Raw genomic sequence first — 21958 nt, forward strand, 5'->3', positions numbered from 1 at the left:
TCCTCCCGCGGTTGCGGTTGCAGGATAAGCCAGATCCCCCCGTATCGGCGGGTGTGGTGTCCCTCCCCCGCTCCGCGGGGATGAGCTGGACGGATTCCCCTCCCCCACTTGTGTGGGGATGAGCTGGGTTAATTCCCCTCCCCCGTTTCGGCTGTGGTGAGCTGGGCAGAGTGTCCCTTCGTGGGTGTAATTCTCTAAGTGCTGAGTCCTGCGGATGGAGCTTTGATATCGACATACTGAGGAGTTTCCGGCAGCACATGACCACATATAGGGAGGCAAAAGTTTGCTCTCTATCTCCACCTGCTGGTAGATGGACACAACCCACCAGTCTATGGATTGATCAGCTATGATTAATGGAAAGAAAATTATCAGGTATGATACATAATTTTACCTTAGGGACACCCAGCGGCAGTGTTTGAAAAAGGAACAATAGCCGAGGGACTAAATTCATTTTAGACCACTGCAATTCTCCCCCACCATGATAGCAATCCATTTTTCCATCAGCTCTTATCATTCCTAAGCTCTCTAAACAGTGGTTCGTAGTTGAGCCCCTATAGCTGTACCAGGGCCCGCGGGAGCTATGTGCCTAGATACCTGAAACTAACCCTCGCTCTTTTAAACGAGAAGTTTTGCAGCACTCCCTCAAAATGTGATGTGGGCGCCGTTATTCCCAGAACTTCTGATTTATCATAATTGACTTTAAAGCCGGACACCCCTCCAAATATTTAAATCTCCCTGCTAATGTCTCCTCCGGGTGCTGCACATAAAAGAGTATGTCATCCGCGAACAGCGCTATTTTATGCTCTCTTTCTCCTATGTGGAGCCCCTTTATGTATGCAGACGCTCTAATTTTTTGTGCTAATGGTTAAATCGCCATAGCAAACAGAAGGGGTGAGAGTGGACAGCCGTGCCGGGTGCCTCTCTATATTGACTGGATCCGAGTACCCCCCATTTACTTTTATCCTGGCCACTGGTGCCTCGTATAACCCCCTGAGCCACATCAAGATCCTTGGGCCAAACCACGTTGCCTCCAAGACTTCCCACAGGTAATTCCACTCCACCCGATCAAATGCTTTTTCTGCATCTGTTGTTAACAGTACAAAGGTCTCCTCCCTGTTTTGGGCCTCCCAAATTATATTCAGTGTCCTCCTAATATTATCAGCCACTTGCCGCTGAGGTATAAAACCTGCTTGGTCCTTGTGAATTGACTGGGGCAGGAACTTATTAACCCTTACCGCCATTACCTTAGCCAGGATCTTAATGTCTATATTTATAAATGATATTGGTCTATAGGACCCGCACACTGTTGGATCTCGTCCTGGTTTAGGAATCACTGAAATCCCTGCTTCATGCATGGTCTTTGGCAACTTATGACTGTTTGTTTCTGTGCTGGTCAGCGGTCTGAAACCTGATTGGGAGTTGTGGAGGATTGAGAACTGCATCAAGTATTCCATTAATTGCTGTGCTACTAGGCCCTCTATTGTTTTGGTTAACAGTGATATTGATACCACTGGCTTATTTGTGATGTTGTTAATTTTGATTGTGGTATTTTGGGGGATTGGGGTGAGTATGATGTTGCCCTTCTCGGGGAAGTGTCCATTTGAGAACATGTATCCTATATCTTCCGTGTACAGTTGGATGAACCACTCAGGTGGGTTCCTCATCTCATGTAGCTTGGGTAGCTGTCTAGAATTCATTTAGCATGGGCGTACTTTGTTAGCATTTCTTCGACTGTTTTGGTTGGTTGTGGGTATTTTGAAGGAAGATCATATTTTATCTACTTGTGATGTTCTCCTGGCCTGTTTCGTATTCGTGGAGAAATTCTGTGAGTGGTGCTTGTAGTTCAGGAAGAGTTGATCTTATTTTCTTTATTTTTTTGCTCAAAGTGGCATGCAAGCTTATCTGCCGGCCGTGGGATCTCATTTGTTAGTAGATTTTGGGTGTTTAGTTTGTTCATTAGTTTGTATATTTTTTTTCGTGCTTAGTTGTTCTGGGTTCATGTATGTATTGTAGTATTCTGCTTTGGCTTTTTTATGCTGTTTGTATGTCCTTTTTCTCCAAGTGTTTTTATTCAGCTATGTTTTGTTTTTGGACTATTTTTTTCTTTCTGGTTTTCTCCTCTATTTGTTCATTCTTGAACTATGGGTTAATTTGATTTTTACCACTTTTGATATGATTTTGTTTTGTGCAGTTCTTCATGAAGTGAATATTTGCTAGGTATCAGGTCTGTTGTCTCATTTTCTGCTGTGTACCAAAAGTCACTCTTGTTCACCTTCCCTCTTGTTATAAAGGATTGTGGTGGTCTGTGTTCCGTTTTCTTTCCATTGGAGGGTGAGTGTGAGTTTGCTATGGTCTGACCAAAGCACTCCTTCCCATTTATCGTTTTCTGTGATGTAGTTGAGGATTTGTATGCTAGTATGTCAATTTGGTGATCCTTTGGGTTGATGTAGCTTTTGGTGTTTTGAAGTCCCGTTGGTTGATGAAGGTGTTGAGCTTTCTGGTATTGGGGTTGTGTTGATGCTCTAGGTGTAGCTTGATGTCAGTTAGGAGGAGGACGTCATTGAAATTTGTGTAATTGTTAGATACGAAGTCCATGAAGTCATCTTGGGCATTTGTCCAGCTTCCGGGGGACGGTAAACTAGTATGCAGCATAGTGGCCCTAGTAGTATCTCTTCTGTGACTTTTGCATGCCAGGATTTCGAGTGTTGAGGATCTGTGTTCAGCTATTGGTTTGACTTTTCTTTTTGGTTTCTGTGATGTGTGTGATTTTATATCCTTGTGCGCATATGTCTCTGCTGGGTCATCTTTGTGGTACAGCCATGTTTCTGTTATGAATAGTAGTCCTAGTTTTGGTTTCAATCTAGTCTCTGGTTGCCTTGTTTACTGCTGATCTGGTATGTGTGTAACCTATTCAAATAGGAACGTAGATGCCGTTTTTTTTTTTTTCTTCCCCTCGTTCTGGTACATTGTACGACTCTCAGTTGATTGTGCATTGTGGATTAGTTGTTGTTGTTCTGCAGTAGGTTGGCATTTTGTGATCTCTGGTTCAGTTTTTCTGGTTAGTGAGTCACTCTTCTGGCTGGGATTATTATTTGGATGTTGTTCTAGTTGTCTAGGGCGGTGATTTGTAGCTCAATTATTCACAGAATTATCAGGCTTGTCTGGCGCGGTTGCAGTATAACAGTCCGGGATGCAATGTTGGGGAGCTGAGTGCCCATTCGAGGCCTCGGTCTGCACCGGTGGGTCTGCCCGCATTGTTCTTCACCAGCAGGAGTTGCCGCAGCTTCTCTTCTCATTCAGTTCCGGGATGTAAGGTGAAGAAGCCAAACCTCTGTTCCCGCCTGGGGATGCCCCGGCGTATTCCCTTGGCTACTGCACAGAATTCAATGTGGGGGAGCCAATTGCCCATTCAGACCTCAGTCTGCACAGACTGGTCAGCCCACATTGTCCGTAGCCAGCAGATGTCCTGGCATCTCTCCTCGTTCAGTTAAGTAACAGGTTGTGGGTGCGGGGTCACTCACCACGTTCTGACTCCTCAATTTCTGGCCTCTGTCGTACCCCTGCCCTGCTATGTTCCGGAACGTGCGGAGGTTGAGTGAAGCTGTGTCGTGAGCGACCTCTTCAGTGCACCATTACTTGCTCAATGTGTAATTAAACTCTGGAATTCGTTACCAGAGAATGTAGTAAAAGCAGTTCCATATCATCAAGCTGATCAATCCATAGACTGGTGGGTTGTGTCCATCTACCAGCAGGTGGAGATAGAGAGCAAACTTTTGCCTCCCTATATGTGGTCATGTGCTGCCGGAAACTCCTCAGTATGTTCTCTATCTCAGCAGGTGGTGGTCACACACAGCAGCAGCTCTGGCTAGGCCTCCAAGCCTAATCCTTAGGTTTTGTTGAGGCCTGGGGTTGAGGGCTCTTTTGAGCAAGTGCAAACCTGGTGGTGCCAGGTCCCTCCTTTTCTCCCCCCTCCCGCTGGCTCCGTTTAAAAAAAAAAAAAAAATTTTTTAACGTCTTTAAAGGCGTTTAATTCGACGTTTCTTTAAACGTTCATTGCAGCTACTCACTGGGACACCAGTTCGTTACAGCTCGGAGCGGCAAGCAGGTAATTTTACCTTTTTATAGCGGGCAGGGGGTTCCCCGATTCTTCTCCTCGTGGCATATGGCGTCGGAGGGCGAGGGCGCAAAGGGTCGCTCCCCGGATCGCTGGAGCGCTTCTAGAGGGGATGCGGGGGTTTTACAACCTGATTCGCCCTTGATGGGTGATAGTTTAGTGACCGATGAATGTCCCGGTCGTTCCTCCGGCGTGGCGGTTTTTTCCCGCCATAAACGCCCATCCCCCGCTCCTCGCCTCCGCCATCTTGGCCGGCCACGCGGCTCGGACGGCTTCTTCGTGGGCCGCCCTTGAGGTTGGAGACATTAATGCCATGAACGCCCTTAATTTGGGCGACGGCACAAGCGGCTAAAGTTAAGCGCCGTTCTTCCCGCGCGGCTCCTTCGCGGAGTTTCGCGCCGGACGCCATTTTGGATGCGCAGCATGTCTCTCCCCCACTATTGCGAGCGCCGGTTGAGAGTGCGTCTAGGGCTGTTGCCCAGGCTGCGGAAGTGCACAGTCTGGGGGGTTTCTCCCCCGAGTTTGTTTTGCTGCTGCATCAGGCTTTCCTCATGCAAAACACTGCCCCTGCTCCCTCTTCTGATAAAGAGGTTGAGGTTCCCAGAGGTAAACGCCCTTGGGTTGATTTCCAGGCCTTGGAGGACTTTGTCTCCTCCGATGTAGATGAGGGCAGCGTGTCTGAGGTCTCCCAACGGTCCTTTGCGGATTCCTTGGAGGAGATAGATCCCCGCTCGGATGGAGCGGATGACCCCTCTGCAGCGCGGCTTTTTAGCCCAGAGGATTTGCCCAACCTGTTTTTACAGGCCATGGACACTTTGAAGATTTCCTCTCCGGAGGACGTCTCTCCCTCAGCCCCTGTTGGCTCTGCCATTATGCTGGGGACGAAGCGCCCGCCTAGATCCTTCCACGTGCATGATGCCATGCACACCTTAATTGCGGCTCAATGGGATGTCCCGGAAACGAGCCTTAAAGTGGCTAGGGCTATGTCCCGCCTCTATCCTTTGGCTGTGAGTGAACGTGAGGCCTATCTGTGGCCTACCGTGGATTCTTTAATCACTGCGGTGACTAAGAAAACGGCGTTGCCGGTGGAAGGTGGCACGGCCCTAAAGGACGCCCAAGACAGAAGATTGGAGGCGGCCTTAAGGTCGTCCTTTGAGGCAGCTGCTTTAAGTTTGCAGGCCTCAGTTTGCGGCTCCTATGTGGCCAGGGCGTGCCTGACTATGGTGCAGCGGGCTTCCCCCTCGGATCTTTCCTTGAGGGCTGATTGGCCGGCCCTGGAATCGGGCTTAGCCTATTTGGCAGACTTGCTGTATGATGTCTTGAGAGCCTCAGCTAAAGGCATGGCTCAGACAGTCTCTGCGCGGCGGTGGCTTTGGCTGAAACATTGGTCTGCTGACCACGCCTCTAAATCCCGCCTGGCTAGATTGCCTTTTAAAGGCAAGCTGCTCTTTGGGGTCGAGCTGGACAAAATCGTGACCGATCTCGGCACGTCTAAGGGCAAGAAATTACCAGAGGTCAGGGCTCGGGCTAGTACTCGTCCCGGTACCTCCAGAGGACGGTTGCTGGAAGCCCGTCGGTACCGCCCGGGCAAGTCGGGTTCCTCTGCCCCCTCTTCCTTCAAGAGGAATTTCTCCCCCAAGCAGCATTCCTTTCGCAGAGACCGCCGTCCCGGAGGTGCTCCCTCCGGTCCTCCCCCAGGGTCTCGTACCCAATGACGGGGCCTTGGTCCACGCCCCAGTGCAGATTGGAGGACGGCTGTCCTCGTTTCTGGGCGAGTGGACCACTATAACTTCAGACGCGTGGGTGCTGGAAGTCATCAGAGACGGCTACAAGCTAGAGTTCTGCCAACCCTTAAGAGACGGGTTTGTACTCTCTCCCTGCAAGTCTCCGGTCAAGCTGTGGCAGTGCAGCAGACCTTGGACAACCTGATCCGCCTGGGTGCGGTCGTTCCGGTGCCAAAAAATCAGATTGGCAAGGGACGTTACTCCATTTACTTTGTGGTTCCAAAGAAAGGAGATTCTGTCCGGCCTATCCTCGACCTCAAAGGGGTCAATTGGGCCTGGAAAGTGAGGCACTTTCGCATGGAGACTCTCCGCTCTGTTATAGCGGCAGTGAAGGCAGGAGAGTTCTTGGCTTCCTTGGACATCAAGGAAGCGTACCTGCATATTCCCATCTGGCCTCCTCTCCAACGCTTTCTGCGTTTTACAGTCCTGAGACGACACTTCCAGTTCAGAGCCCTCCCTTTCGGGTTGGCTACTGCTCCGCGGACCTTTTCCAAAGTAATGGGGGTCATAGCGGCCTTCCTGCTAAAGGAAGGAGTACAAGTCCATCCTTATCTGGACGACTGGTTGATCCGAGCCCCCTCTTATGCAGAGTGCGGCAAAGCTATGGACCGGGTAGTTGCTCTTGTGAGCTCCCTGGGATGGATCATCAACTGGAAGAAGAGCCAGCTGCGCCCGACTCAGTCCCTGGAGTATCTGGGAGTTCGATTCGACACCCAAGTGGGCAGAGTGTTCCTGCCAGACAATCGGATTGTCAAGCTTCAGGCTCAGGTGGACTAGTTCCTAGTAGCCTCTCCTATTCGGGCTTGGGACTACGTGCAGCTGTTGGGCTCTATGACGGCCACGATGGAAGTAGTGCCCTGGGCCAGGGCTCATATGAGACCACTACAGCTATCTCTGCTGCTGCGCTGGACTCCGATGTCGGAGGATTATGCTGTGCGCCTTCCCGTGGACCCAGCAGTGCGCAAGGCGCTGAGCTGGTGGACGCAGACAGACAAGTTGTCTGCAGGATTGCCTCTGGTGACCCCGGAGTGGATTGTCGTCACGACAGACGCCTCTTTGATGGGCTGGGGAGCCCACTGCTTGGGAAGGACAGCGCAGGGGCTCTAGTCTCCTGCAGAGGCAAGTGGTCTATCAACCTCCTGGAACTCAGAGCCATTCGGTTGGTGTTATTGGAGTTCATCCCGGTACTGGTGTTGTAGCCTGTACGGGTCCTGTCGGACAATGCCACGGCTGTGGCCTATATCAACCGCCAGGGAGGTACCAAGAGCGCCCCTCTAGCCAAGGAGGCTATGAGTCTTTGCCAGTGGGCGGAAGCGAACCTGGAGCAGCTTTCAGCGGCCCACATTGCCGGAGTCATGAATGTCAAGGCGGACTTTCTCAGTCGCCATACCTTGGAGCCCGGAGAGTGGCAACTATCTGCTCAGGCGTTCTTGGACATCACGAAGCGCTGGGGCCAGCCGAGCCTAGATCTGATGGCGTCATCGGCCAATTGCCAAGTGCCGCGCTTTTTCAGCAGAGGACGGGACCCTCGATCCCTGGGAGTAGATGCTCTTCTCCAACAGTGGCCGACACAAGAGCTCCTCTATGTGTTCCCGCCCTGGCCCATGTTGGGCAGGGTGCTAGACCGGGTGGCAAAGCATCCCGGCAGGGTAATCCTGGTGGGTCCGGATTGGCCCAGACGTCCCTGGTATGCGGACTTGATCAGGCTCTCAGTCGACGATCCTCTGCGGCTGTCAGTGGAGCAGGGCCTGTTACATCAGGGTCCCGTGGTGATGGAGGATCCCTCTCCCTTTGGTCTTACGGCCTGGCTATTGAGCGGCAGCGTCTGAGGAAGAAGGGCTTCTCAGACAAGGTCATCGCCACTATGCTGAGAGCGAGGAAGCGCTCTACTTCTACTGCTTACGCCAGGGTTTGGCGTATCTTTGCAGCATGGTGTGAAGCAGGCTCACTTTCTCCCTTCACTGCTCCAATTTCTTCAGTGTTGGCGTTCCTGCAAGAAGGTCTGGAGAAAGGCCTGTCGCTCAGTTCCCTTAAAGTCCAGGTAGCGGCTCTGGCTTGCTTCAGGGGCCGCCTGAAGGGTGCTTCCCTGGCTTCGCAGCCAGATGTGGTGCGCTTTCTCAAGGGAGTTAATCACCTGCGCCCTCCTCTGCACTCAGTGGTGCCTGCGTGGAATCTCAACCTGGTGCTAAGAGCATTGCAGAAGCCGCCTTTTCAACCCTTGTCGAGGGCATCTCTGAAAGACCTGACGTTGAAAGCAGTCTTTTTGGTGGCTATCACTTCAGCCAGAAGAGTTTCCGAGCTCCAGGCGCTCTCATGTCGAGAGCCTTTTCTGCAGTTCACTGAGGCAGGAGTGACTATTCGCACAGTGCCTTCCTTCCTGCCCAAGATTTTTTCTCGCTTCCATGTGAATCAGCAGCTCTGTCTCCCTTCCTTTCGTAGGGAGGACTACCCAGAGGAGTACTCTGCTCTTAAATATCTGGATGTGAGACGAGTCATCTTCAGATACTTGGAAGTGACCAATGATTTCCGGAAATCGGATCATCTGTTTGTCCTGTTTGCAGGTCCTCGTAAGGGTCTGCAGGCTGCTAAGCCTACAGTGGCAAGATGGGTCAAGGAAGCCATTGCAGCGGCTTATGTGGCCGCGGGGAAGGTGCCGCCTATCCAGCTGAAGGCTCACTCCACGAGAGCTCAGGCGGCCTCGATGGCAGAGGCCGGATCCGTCTCCTTGGAAGAGATATGCAAGGCGGCAACTTGGGCTTCGGCTCATACATTCTCCAAGCATTACCGTTTGACTGTGGCTGCACGGGCGGAGGCCCGGTTTGGAGCTTCAGTGTTGAGGTCAGGGATTTCAATGTCCCGCCCTGGGTGAGTACTGCTTCGGTACATCCCACCAGTCTATGGATTGATCAGCTTGATGATATGGAAGGTAAAATTATGTATAATCATACCTGATAATTTTCTTTCCATTAATCATAGCTGATCAATCCATAGCCCCTCCCAGATATCTGTTCTGTTTTTATTCTGGTTGCATTTCAGGTTCAAGTTTAGTCTTCAGTTATTTCAGAAAGACTTCGTGTTCAAGTTCTTTCACTTGGATTCTTCAAGAGTTGAGACGAGTTTGTGTTACAGTGAGCTGCTGCATTCCTCTCCCCTCCGTTTTACGGGGCTGGATTGAGACATAAATTCTGCCGGCACTCCCTCCCGCTTCGTGCGGCTGTAGGGCAGCTTTGTACCCCTCCCGCTTCGGCGGTGTTAGGGTCAGTCAGCTCCTCCCGCGGTTGCGGTTGCAGGATAAGCCAGATCCCCCCGCATCGGCGGGTGTGGTGTCCCTCCCCCGCTCCGCGGGGATGAGCTGGACGGATTCCCCTCCCTCACTTGTGTGGGGATGAGCTGGGTTAATTCCCCTCCCCCGTTTCGGCGGTGGTGAGCTGGGCAGAGTGTCCCTTCGTGGGTGTAATTCTCTAAGTGCTGAGTCCTGCGGATGGAGCTTTGATATCGACATACTGAGGAGTTTCCGGCAGCACATGACCACATATAGGGAGGCAAAAGTTTGCTCTCTATCTCCACCTGCTGGTAGATGGACACAACCCACCAGTCTATGGATTGATCAGCTATGATTAATGGAAAGAAAATTATCAGGTATGATTATACATAATTTTACCTTAGCGGAGTTTAAAAAAGGGTTGGATAGCTTCCTAAAAGAAAAATCCATAAGCCATTATTAAAATGGACTTGGAGAAAATTCACTGCTTATTTCTAGTATACTCAAAAGAAAAAACTGGCTGTGCTCTGCCTTGATAATATTGTAGAATACACAAATCTATTTAGGAAGAGCAAATTACCACAACAGCAATATGTTGTTAGTAAGGGGATGTCTCATACAGTCACGCAGGCACACTGTGTGTCTAGCTTATATTAAGCCTCTGCACTTGTGACACAATATAATCATTGACTGCCCCCAACCTCCAGTAGTGCACAGTATTTGCTTATCGTGAATAACTAATACTAAATTTTAAATATACATATCTTTATACAACATTGTGTTCACATCACTTTTTTTATAATGGTTTTTCGTGCACTGCTGTAAAATTCTAAATCTTCAAAGAACTATAACGCTGTTGTGGTAAACTTAATCAAAATGCAAAAGCATGTAAAGAACTTATCTTGATCTTCTTAGAAGCTACGAGCCACTTTATAGTTCTTTAAATCCATCTGTTAATGTATCACTCGTGCTTCATAGACTTCACTTGTCAAATTTTAATTGTATCTCCGGTATCGATGCCAACCCACCGGAGATACAATTAAAATTCCGGTCCGGAGGGAGTAAAGGAAAGCAAATTAGCAGGTAAGATCTAATTTCTCCTTTCTCCTAATTCGGGGACGGAGGGCCAGGGTGAGTTTTTCTCCCCTGAGTTTGTGCTACTGATGCATAAGGCCTTCATGCTGAAAAGAGCTCTGCCGCAGGTGTCTGACACTGCATTACATTCTGGATTCCCTCCGGGCGTGGATGGCCCAGGGATAGCTACAGATGTTATTTCTTCCCCCGAGCGTTGGAAAAACGCCAAACATAGATGGGTAAATTCCCCGTCTGGAAGTGGCATATGAGGCCACTACAGATTGCCCTGCTCCATCAATGGTCTCCGATTTCCTAGGAATATCAACGGAGACTAAAGTGGCTCCCTGCGGCCTGGCACAGTATGGATTGGTGGCTCTCCGACAGGATGCTGCGACAAGGAATGCCGCTCGTGCTTCCTTCTTGGTGCCTGGTGATAATGGATGCCAGCCTTTTGGGCTGGGGAGTGCATTGCCAGGGAAGCTGTGCTCAGGGTCAGTGGACACCCATGGAAGCGGGGTGGTCCATCATTCGCTTGGAACTGAGAGCGATATACCAGGCTCTTATGGCCTTCCACAAGACTCTGAAGGGGCTTGCTGTCCAGGTTCTGTTAGAGAACACGACAGCAGTGGCCTACATAAATCGTCAGGGCAGCACTCAGTGCAGGGCCCTGGCTGCGGTGGCCGCTCAGATTTTGCCACTGGGCCGAGCTCCACCTGCAGCTTCTGTCAGCAGCTCACATAGCAGGTCAGAGCAACGTGCAAGCCGATTTTCTCAGCAGGCATCAAATCGACCCGGTGGAATGGGAACTGGTAGAAGTTTTTCTTCAGATTTGTGCCAAATGGGGGACTCCCGGAATGGATCTAATGGCTTCAAGTGCAAACGCCAAAGTCCCTCGCTTTTTCAGTAGAAGGAGAGATCCACGCTCGGCGGGGTTGGATGCATTGGCTCTACCCTGGCCCACAGGCTCCTGTATGTGTTCCCTCCTTGGCCCTTGATTGGGTGAGTCCTCCTGCGGATTCGAGTACACCGGGGATTGGTGATTCTCATCGCTCTGGACTGGCCAAGGTGTCCGTGGTTTGCGGATCTCCGTCGGATGATAGTGGAGGCTCAATTTCCTTTGCCTCTAGTGCCGAACCTGTTGGTTCAAGGTCTGGTGACTATGGAAGATCCCTGCCGATTTGGTCTTATGGCCTGGCTCTTGAGAGGGCGCAATTGAGAGATAAGGGCTACTCTAACAAGGTCATCACCACTCTCTTGCAGGCCTGCAAGCGGTCTACCTCCGCAGCTTATGCTCGGATCTGGCGCAAGTTTGAGGCGTGGTGTTTCAAAGGCGATCACACCCACCCGGGCTTCAATCTCGCCGGTGCTGGACTTTTTGCAGGATGGCTTACAAAAAGGTCTGGCTTATAATTCCCTTTAGGTTCAAGTGGCAGCATTGGCATGTTTTCGAGGGAAAGTCTCGGGCTTATCCCTTGCTGCTCATCCAGACATTGCCCGATTTCTCATAGGGGCGCTTCAGCTCCGTCGTCCTGTGTGGTCGCCTTGTCCGGCCTGGAACCTGGGGTGGGGGTTTAAGGCTCTCCAGCGTTCGCCTTTCGAGTCGCTTAAGCGAGCTTCAGAGAAGGATGTGACTCAACAGTCTTTTTGGTGGCCATGACATTGGCTAGATGCGTGTCTGAGCTTCAGGCGCTGTCCTGTCGGGACCCTTTTCTACAATTCTCGGAGTCTGGAGTAACGGTACATACAGTGCCTTCCTTCCTGCCTAAAGTGGTTTCAGCGTTTCACCTGAACTAGCCCATTTTTCTTCCTCCTTTTTCTAGGGAAGATTTTCTGGATTCCTTTGGACAATTACATCTTTTGGATGTCCGCAGGACTCTGTTGTAGTATCTACAGATGTCAAATGACTTCAGGACTTCTGATCACCTTTTTGTATTGTTGTCAGGTCCTCGACGTGGGTGTCCGGCGTCTAAGGCCATTATAGCCTGTTGGCTCAAGGAAGACATTTTTTCTGCGTATCTGCTTTCAGGATGGTCTCCGCCTGAAGCGTTTGGGGCGCATTCAAAGAGAGCGATTTCTTCCTCGTGGGCTGAAACGGGTGCACTCTCTTTTCAAGAGATCTGTAGTGTGGTTACTTGGGCTTCTCAGCTCTCATTTGTCCAGCATTACAGGCTGGATGTTGCAGCGAAGCAGGACGCGCATTTTGGAGCGCAAGTGTTTGCTCGCGGAGTGGTTGGTTTCCATCCTAAGTAGGGAGTGCTTTTGTACATCCCATCAGTTAATGGATTCATCTGCTGCTGATGACAAGGAAGGGAAAATTAGGTTCTTGGTAATTTTCTTTCCTTTAGTCACAGCAGATGAATCCATGATCCCTCCCTGTCTGACTTTGTTTTTTGTTCAGATCTTTCATACAGATATTGTATCTCATCAGGAGGAGTTGAAGACCAGCTCTCAGAGTTTCTACATGCTGTTCTATTGCAGGAGGTTGAGTTTGTCCCTCCTTTGTGTGGTTATTGCTCCGGTTGTGAGGAAAGTTTGTTATTCTACTTTTATTTTTCACTCTGCTTTGGAAATTTCAAATACTGAAGGCAGATGGGGCTAGCCGTCCAAGGGTCACTGTGGTTCTTCAGTGTTCTCTATCTCCACCTGCTGGTAGGCGGATACAACCCATCAGTTAATGGATTCATCTGCTGTGACTAAAGGAAAGAAGATTACCAAGGTAAGAACCTAATTTTCCCTTGTTTTCACTAGCATTTGCTATTGTTTTCACTAGCATTTGCTATTGTTTTGGGTGAATCAGTGTGGCGGAAGTCCCCACCTACTGGCTTCAACCCATTGGGCTAGATAGCCTTGTATGTCTCCTGTTCTCAATCTAATCACTTCCCCTCCATCCCTGGGTGCCCTCCCCGCATATATCTGAAGTCACCCCGGTGGTCTAGTGGCTTGCTTCGTAGCAGGAAATTTCCCCACTTTCCTGCATGCTGCCGCTGATCCATCTCACTGCAGCCGCTTGTTTAAAATTTTCTGAGACTTTATGCGGTGGCTGCACAAGACTTGCCCATACTGTGTACTTTGTGGACTCGGGGCTTTCCCTTCTGTGCTTTGTCATCACCTCTACACTCTCTGGCATTGTGCAGAAGGCTCATGCTACTCGACCCCTGAAGAAGGCTTGTTGCCAAAACACGGACTGTGTGGGGCCCCAATAAACTTATTCTGAAGCTCTTACTCCCTTGTTTGGGCTGGTCATTTGGTTCCTTCCACCATTTGCCTGCTTTGCTTGTGTTTCTGTGGAAGGTGTGGACCCCTCTTCTTTTTTTTCTATTCAGACCAGGGGGCCATGCATCTAAACATCAGATATATTTGAAAAGGTTTTGGCCTGAAATGCTTAGCCCATCCGCCTGGGGTTACCCTGTGGCCACTTAGAGGGTCTATCCCACACAGCTCAGGACAGCCTGCATCTACTTCTTGTGCTCTTCACTAGCACCCTCCTCCCATCAACTGGGTCACAACTGCCTCTGGGTGAGTCTCCTTGCAAATTATCCCCAGTGATTTGTAGGTTACTGGGCCTGTACTGCCAGTGGTTCCACAGCTCCCAGAAACCACTCATATACCCCAACACACAAACCACCAGGATTCTATTAGTCCAGACCAGCAGAGCAGACAATTTTGTTCTCATAAAAATTGAACACTGAACAAAAAATGAGGAATTTAGCAAACAATAACGAGTAACTGAAATATGGATCAATTATAACACTAACTAAACATCTATATACTGTCAAAACAGTACCTGGGAAGGTCAGAACATGTAACTTCACAGAGCCTCAGCAAGGAAATCTGTTTCCTTCCTGGCTAGGACTGAAGCAACAGTCAGCATCTCCTGGATAATTTTCAAAACTCAGGCCATCAGAGCCCAGAACAATCAAGTTTCAAATAAAAACTGGTTACATCACTATAGATATGTCCTATTATCTGTGTGCCAAATAAAGAAAGACACGTCGGTCCTGTGTAACAGCTTTAAGCATAAACATAAGTACATAAGTAATGCCACTCTGGGAAAAGACCAAGGGTCCATCGAGCTTAGCATCCTGTCCATGACAGCGGCCAATCCAGGCCAAGGGCACCTGGCGAGCTTCCCAAATGTACAAACATTCTATACATGTTATTCCTGGAATTGTGGATTTTTCCCAAGTCCATTTAGCAGTGGTTTATGGACTTGTTCTTTAGGAAACCGTCTAACCCCTTTTTAAACTCTGCTAAGCTAACCGCCTTCACCACGTTCTCCGGCAACGAATTCCAGAGTTTAATTATGTGTTGGGTGAAGAAAAATTTTCTCCAATTTGTTTTAAATTTACTACACTGTAGTTTCATCGCATGCCCCCTAGTCCTAGTATTTTTGGAAAGCGTGAACAGACGCTTCACATCCACTTGTTCCACTCCACTCATTACTTGATATACCTCTATAATGTCTCCCCTCAGCCGTCTCTTCTCCAAGCTGAAAAGCCCTAGCCTCCTTAGTCTTTCTTCATAGGGAAGTTGTCCCATCCCCGCTATCATTTTAGTCACCCTTCGCTGCACCTTTTCCAATTCTACTATATCGTTCTTGAGATGCGGCGACCAGAATTGAACACAATACTCAAGGTGCGGTCACACCATGGAGCGATACAACGGCATTATAACATCCTCACACCTGTTTTCCATACCTTTCCTAATAATACTTAACATTTTATTTGCTTTCTTAGCCGCAACAGCACACTGAGCAGAAGGTTTCGGTGTATTATCGACGACACCCAGATCCCTTTCTTGGTCCGTAACTCCTAACGTGGAACCTTGCATGACGTAGCTATAATTCAGGTTCTTTTTTCCCACATGCATTACCTTGCACTTGCTCATATTAAACGTCATCTGCCATTTAGCCTCCCAGTTTCGTAAGATGCTTCTGTAATTTTTCACAATCCTCTTGCGAATTAACGACTTTGAATAACTTTGTGTCATCAGCAAATTTAATTACCTCGCTAGTTACTCCCATCTCTAAATCATTTATAAATATATTAAAAAGCAGCGGTCCTAGCACAGACCCCTGAGGAACCCCACTAACTACCCTTCTCCATTGTGAATACTGCCCATTTAACCCCACTCTCTGTTTCCTATCCTTCAACGTTTTTAATCCACAATAGGACTTTTCCTCCTATCCCATGACCCTCCAATTTCCTCTGTAGCCTTTCATGAGGTACCTTGTCAAACGCCTTTTGAAAATCCAGATACACGATATCAACTGGCTCCCCTTTGTCCACATGTTTGTTTACTCCTTCAAAGAATTGAAGAAAATTGGTCAGGCAAGATTTCCCCACACAAAAGCCGTGCTGACTTGGTCTCAGTAATCCATGTCCTTGGATGTGCTCTGTAATTTTGTTTTTGATAATAGCCTCTACCATTTTCCCCGGCACCGACGTCAGACTCACCGGTCTATAATTTCCCGGATCTCCCCTGGAACCTTTTTTAAAAATCGGCGTTACATTGGCAACCCTCCAATCTTCCGGTACCACGCTCGATTTTAAGGATAAATTGCATATCACTAACAGTAGCTTCGCAAGCTCATTTTTCAGTTCTATCAGTACTCTAGGGTGAATACCATCCGGTCCAGGAGATTTGCTACTCTTCAATTTGCTGAACTGCCCCATTACGTCCTCCAGGTTTACCATGAAGTCAGTAAGTTTCTCCGACTCGTCCACTTGAAATACCATTTCCGACACCGCTATCCCACCCAAATGTTCCTCGGTGAAGACCGAAGCAAAGAATTCATTCAATCTCTCCACTACGTCTTTATCTTCCTTGATCGCCCCTTTTACCCCTCTGTCATCCAGCGGCCCAACTGATTCTTTTGCCGGCTTCCTGCATTTAATATACCGAAAATTTTTTTTGCTATGTTTTTTTGCCTCTAATGCTATTTTTTTTCGTAATCCTTCTTGGCCTTCTTTATCTGCGCCATGCACTATCTGCTGGCCAAACAGGAGAAATACACTTCAGAACATGATGCTGGAAAATATCCAATACATTCTACATGCTTAAAACACAGTTTCTTCAGTTTTCAACAGCGGAACAAAAATCTAAACATTCTGGCTAATATTCAGCCAGTTGCGGATAATTTTTTTTTTTTTTTTGCCTGCCGCTGCTGCTAGAACTAAAAAATCAGTGCTGAGCCCTACATGAGCTTTGGCATTGAATTTCCCTGTTTAAAAGCCAGCTAGTGCATGACCAGTTAAGTTAATGTTCAGACTTAACCAGCTATGGGTTAACACGTAATGATATATCTATTTATGTGCTAAACCTGGGGAACTAACCAGACTGGTCCGAGAATACCCCTGACATAGCCAGCTTTAAGTTCAGCGCTAATTGGTCATTTCAGCAGGGATGACTTGGTTAAGTGCTGCTGAAAATGACCAGATAAACCTGTGACCAAGAGAGCTAACTGGTCTGCAGCCATTTCCAGCCTGTTAACTCGCCTTGAACATTGGCTATAAAATTTTGTACAATGGACAGAACCAAGGAGAGCTCACTCCACAGGACTCAAAGGATATAGAAAACGCAGCAAAGTGGTTGGCAGAAGATCTTTATTCAATGAATATGACCCGACAAGGACTCTAGGGCTTGTGTCGGGGTCTACAATTTCAACACTAAAATAGAACATCTGTCAATCTTAAAAGATTGAGGACATAAAATTTGAGATTCTGACATCAGACATTACCAAACATCTGCTCCCACTTATTGACTGTTATGTTTTAGTGTTGAAATTGCAGGCCCTAGAGCCGAAACATGGTCTGTGTTGGGTCATATTCATTGAATAAAGATCTCTTGTCAACCATCGTTAGCTTTGCTGTGTTTTGTGTAAAACTTCATTGTTAAGGAACTCTAAATCTGTATGCTTTCTCTTTCTAAAAATGAGATTTTTAAAAAAATGATAGTTACTATAAACTGAATGTTATCTTCAACAGGTGCTCAAATTCAGAACTGGAAGATCAAAGACATGATGCCGGATGCTGTGCTCCCTATCCAGATGATGAACTTCCAGTGAAGAGCCAGGGAACTTACAATATGGACTTCAACAGTTTGGAGGATCTAAATCTATCAGAAGCCTATACCAAATTAGAAACCAGTTCCTCTACAGGGCTTTTCAGCCCTATTATGAATATCCCTACAAAAGAAGGTCAAAGTAATTTACTAGATGTGTGTTCTGTTGCTGCTGCAGAGCGCATCCCTTTTAATAGTGCTAATTCCATGGCAGAGGATGATTGTTCCCATGGAAGAGCAGTGGGATTGAGTAAGCCAGCTATAAATGAATTATCTGATTTGGTTACAAAATCCAGTTGTAATGAGATCACTAGTATGGATCCTTCTGCAGCTGCCAGAAAAATACTTGAATCACCACTTGCTTCCAAAGCATCCTATAATTTTGGCCCCAATCAAATTGATTTGTTCGATCCTTTCAAAACAGGAGGGTCAAAACTGCAGAATTCTCCAGTAGGTGTTTCACAGTGCTTTAAGACTGGCCCTGAAGCCTCAAAGGCAGAATCTGTCAAGTTGGAATTTGAATTCACTGATGGTAACACTGTTATCAGAAAGCCACCTCTGAAAAGGCTAGGAAAGAGACCACCAGTAATGAAAAATGGTGCTAAGAAACCAGCTGTAATCCAAGAGAATGGTGGAGGTTCCAAAACTTCAAGTTCACCTAAACTTCAGAAATCTAGCACTGGAGATCTCATTGGGAAAGAAAGTGATAACCCCTTGCTAAAGCAAAATGTATTTGTTCCAGAAACTGTGGCTACACTTGACCAACCAGATACATCTGGGAGTCTTAAATGTGTGGAGTCTCTGAATCAGTAAGTTTATTTGCCATTTAGATTGGGGCTTTCTATTGAATAATTTTATGAACCATCAGAGGTTGTCAGGCAGTACTTGAGAAAAAGTGAATATTAGGGTTATATGATCTGGGTGTAGGTGAAGTAGAGGCCAACCAAATTTTGGGTTCAGTTTTCAGCTGAAAATGCCAGCTCATTTTCAGCAGGAACAAAGCTTCCGCATTCCCCTGCCCTACCTTAGGATGCTGTAGTGAGCTAGTGGTCTGTTTGAGGGCACAACTGAAGCTCCATTCTTTCCTAACTGGTGTTGCTGTTCAGTCAAAATGGCTGCTGAGATTTCCCATGGCAGTCTCGCAAAACTGCCGCAAGAGGTCGCAGCAGCCATTTTGAGACTGCTCCTCATGACCTTTTCAGTCTCAAAATGGCTGCGGGGACCTCACGCAGCAGTCTTAGCTGAAGAGGGCTTACATAGGGTCAGGCGGCCAGGTCTCTGCTGGTTGGGGAAATTTGGGTGACGGCCCTAAGGCACATGTCTCTTGAGCAAAGGAGTGGGGCATGATGGTTTTGGCGTTGGTTCCTGCTGAAACCAAGTGGTGACTTTCTGCGGCAGATTCAGTTTTAGTCTAAACCAAAACCACTAGGTTTCAATTAGCCTCTAAGGTGAGGAGAGCCTTCGGTTGGCTTCCATATTTTTGCAATTGTATTTATTTTTGTGCAGGGATTCAGAGTTTTCATAGGCAGTTGATCTGAAGAACCAGAAAACTTACAGTATGGACTTTTTACATTTGGATGCTGTACTTGGGTCAGATCAGTGGTCTGTGGTTACAGTATGCTAAACTTAGAAGTGTGTTTTTGATATAACTGACTTCGGACGTTTTCTGAAAACATCCAAAAATCAAGTAGTGAAAATGATCATTTTCAAAACAGAAAAAACGTTTTTTCTCTCTCTCTTCGTAAATGACCATTTCCTACATGTTGTGCTTAGTACATCTTTTTTTTGGACCATTTAAAAAAAAAAAAAAAGCCCAAGTGAAAAATGTACAAAATCAAGCCATTGGGACTTAGGAGGAGCCAGATTCCCTAGTAGACTGGCCACACAGGCATCCCAGCAGAGCATTGCAGTGTACTTCACATAAAAGGTGCTAGGTACACATCTCACCATTACCCCTTATATTCTATGGTGAGCCCTTCAAACCTCATGAAAAACCTATTGTACCCAAGTATACACCACTTCACTGGCCCTTATGTATGCAGGTGTCACCTTTATGTGGGTACAGGTGGTTTTTTTTTTTTTGGGAGGGTGGGGTGGTTATGGGTCTGGGTCACTACCTCTACGGTGCACTGCACTGACCACTAAGCTGTTCCAGGAACTTGCTTGCTGCTCTAATAAGACTGGCTATCACATCTGAAGCTATCATAGAAGCTGATATATATTGTTTCATTTATATCTTTGCGTGGGAGAGGGTCAGTGACCACTGAAGGAGTAAGGGGGTATCATTTCCTTTATTTCTGCAGTGGTCATTTAGGGCCAGGTCTGGTCTTAGCAATTGCGGGACCCTGTGCAGACCAGTTTAGTGGGGCCACCCCTGGCCCCTTGTCTAGCCCTACCCCACCTAGCCTGCCTCCTGTTGACAATTTTTTAAAATTATTTTATTTTTATGAAATTTCAAATAAAGACTTATGTTCATCTAAATTGACCAACCTCTGAAGGGCTTATAACCACAAAGTCATTCACTCCATGGTGAGGAGAACTTGAGGCCTGCAGCTGAAAAGATGAGGAACTTGAGTCAGGGCTCAATGTTAGCTTTCTAAGTCCCATATGGCTGCTTTTACAAAGCTGCACTAGTGATTCCCATGCAGCAAATGAGGAAGCCCATAGGCATTGAACGAGCTTCCTTTCATTTGCCGCACTGAGAATCGGTACCTCCAGGGTAGCATTTTCTGAAATGCTACCTGTGCCACGCGCAGGGCCCAAGAGACAGGCAGAGCTCCAGAGTCTCAATGCATGGATGAGACGATGGTGCAGGGAGGAGGGCTTTAGATTTGTTAGGAACTGGGCAACATTCTGGGGAAGGGGGAGCCTATTCCGAAAGGATGGGCTCCATCTTAACCAGAGTGGGACCAGGCTGCTGGCATCGGCGTTTAAGAAGGAGATAGAGCAGCTTTTAAACTAGAAATGGGGGGAAGGCCGACAGTCGCTCAAAAGAGCATGGTTCGGGATAAGGTATCTTTCAAAGATATCACCATAACAGGGAAGATAGAGTATCCTGATAGTGAGGTTGCAAAAGAGATTGTAGTAGATCGGGTATCTTTAAATAACAATAAAAATCAGACAAAAGATTGCCAATTAATACTGTCAAGTACTAAGCATGATGTACTTAGGAACAACAAACATAGTTTGAAATGTCTATATGCGAATGCCAGGAGCCTAAGAAATAAGATGGGGGAGTTAGAATATATTGCACTAAATGAAAAATTAGATATAATAGGCATCTCTGAGACCTGGTGGAAGGAGGATAACCAGTGGGACACTGTCATACCGGGGTACAAATTATATCGTAGTGATAGGGTGAATCGGATTGGTGGAGGGGTAGCATTGTATATTAACGAGAGCCTTGAATCAAATAGATTGAAAATTCTGCAGGAAGCAAAACACTCCTTGGAATCACTGTGGATTGAAATTCCATGTGCAAAGGGGAAAAGGATAGTGATAGGAGTGTACTACCGTCCGCCTGGCCAGGACGAACAGACGGATGCGGAAATGTTAATGTATTTATAAATGACCTAGAGATGGGAATAACTAGTGAGGTAATTAAATTCGCCGATGACACAAAATTATTCAGGGTCGTCAAGTCACAGGAGGAATGTGAACGATTACAGGAGGACCTTGCGAGACTGGGAGAATGGGCGTGCAAGTGGCAGATGAAGTTCAATGTTGACAAGTGCAAAGTGATGCATGTGGGTAAGAGGAACCCGAATTATAGCTACGTCTTGCAAGGTTCCGCGTTAGGAGTTACGGATCAAGAAAGGGATCTATCTGGGTGTCGTCGTCGATGATACGCTGAAACCTTCTGCTCAGTGTGCTGCTGCGGCTAGGAAAGCGAATAGAATGTTGGGTGTTATTAAGAAGGGTATGGAGTCCAGGTGTGCGGATGTTATAATGCCGTTGTATCGCTCCATGGTGCGACCGCACCTGGAGTATTGTGTTCAGTACTGGTCTCCGTATCTCAAAAAAGATATAGTAGAATTGGAAAAGGTACAGCGAAGGGCGACGAAAATGATAGTGGGGATGGGACGACTTTCCTATGAAGAGAGGCTGAGAAGGCTAGGGCTTTTCAGCTTGGAGAAGAGACGGCTGAGGGGAGATATGATAGAAGTGTATAAAATAATGAGTGGAATGGATCGGGTGGATGTGAAGCGACTGTTCACGCTATCCAAAAATACTAGGACTAGAGGGCATGAGTTGAAGCTACAGTGTGGTAAATTTAAAACGAATCGGAGAAAATTTTTCTTCACCCAACGTGTAATTAGACTCTGGAATTCATTGCCGGAGAACGTGGTACGGGCGGTTAGCTTGACGGAGTTTAAAAAGGGGTTAGATAGATTCCTAAAGGACAAGTCCATAGACCGCTATTAAATGGACTGGAAAAATTCCTCATTTTTAGGTATAACTTGTCTGGAATGTTTTTACGTTTGGGGAGCGTGCCAGGTGCCCTTGACCTGGATTGGCCACTGTCGGTGACAGGATGCTGGGCTAGATGGACCTTTGGTCTTTCCCAGTATGGCACTACTTATGTACTTATGTACTTATGTACTTTGTAAAAGAGTCCCATAGGTAGCTAAACACTTTAGAAAATCGATCTGTGGAACACAC

The 21958-nt window shown here is 47.4% G+C and overlaps 1 protein-coding gene across 1 annotated transcript in view; it reads left to right on the top strand.

Annotated features, from left to right (window-relative positions):
• The window catches only part of TACC3 (transforming acidic coiled-coil containing protein 3), a 237909-nt gene that overhangs the window by 118485 nt on the left and 97466 nt on the right, over positions 1-21958 (top strand). Inside the window, exon 10 of the mRNA XM_030192179.1 lies at positions 17221-18105. Coding sequence (XP_030048039.1) covers positions 17221-18105 — 885 coding nt within the window. The remainder of the gene's footprint in view (positions 1-17220; positions 18106-21958) is intronic.

The sequence above is a fragment of the Microcaecilia unicolor genome, chromosome 2 (assembly GCF_901765095.1).
Source record: "Microcaecilia unicolor chromosome 2, aMicUni1.1, whole genome shotgun sequence".
Taxonomy (NCBI): domain Eukaryota; kingdom Metazoa; phylum Chordata; class Amphibia; order Gymnophiona; family Siphonopidae; genus Microcaecilia; species Microcaecilia unicolor.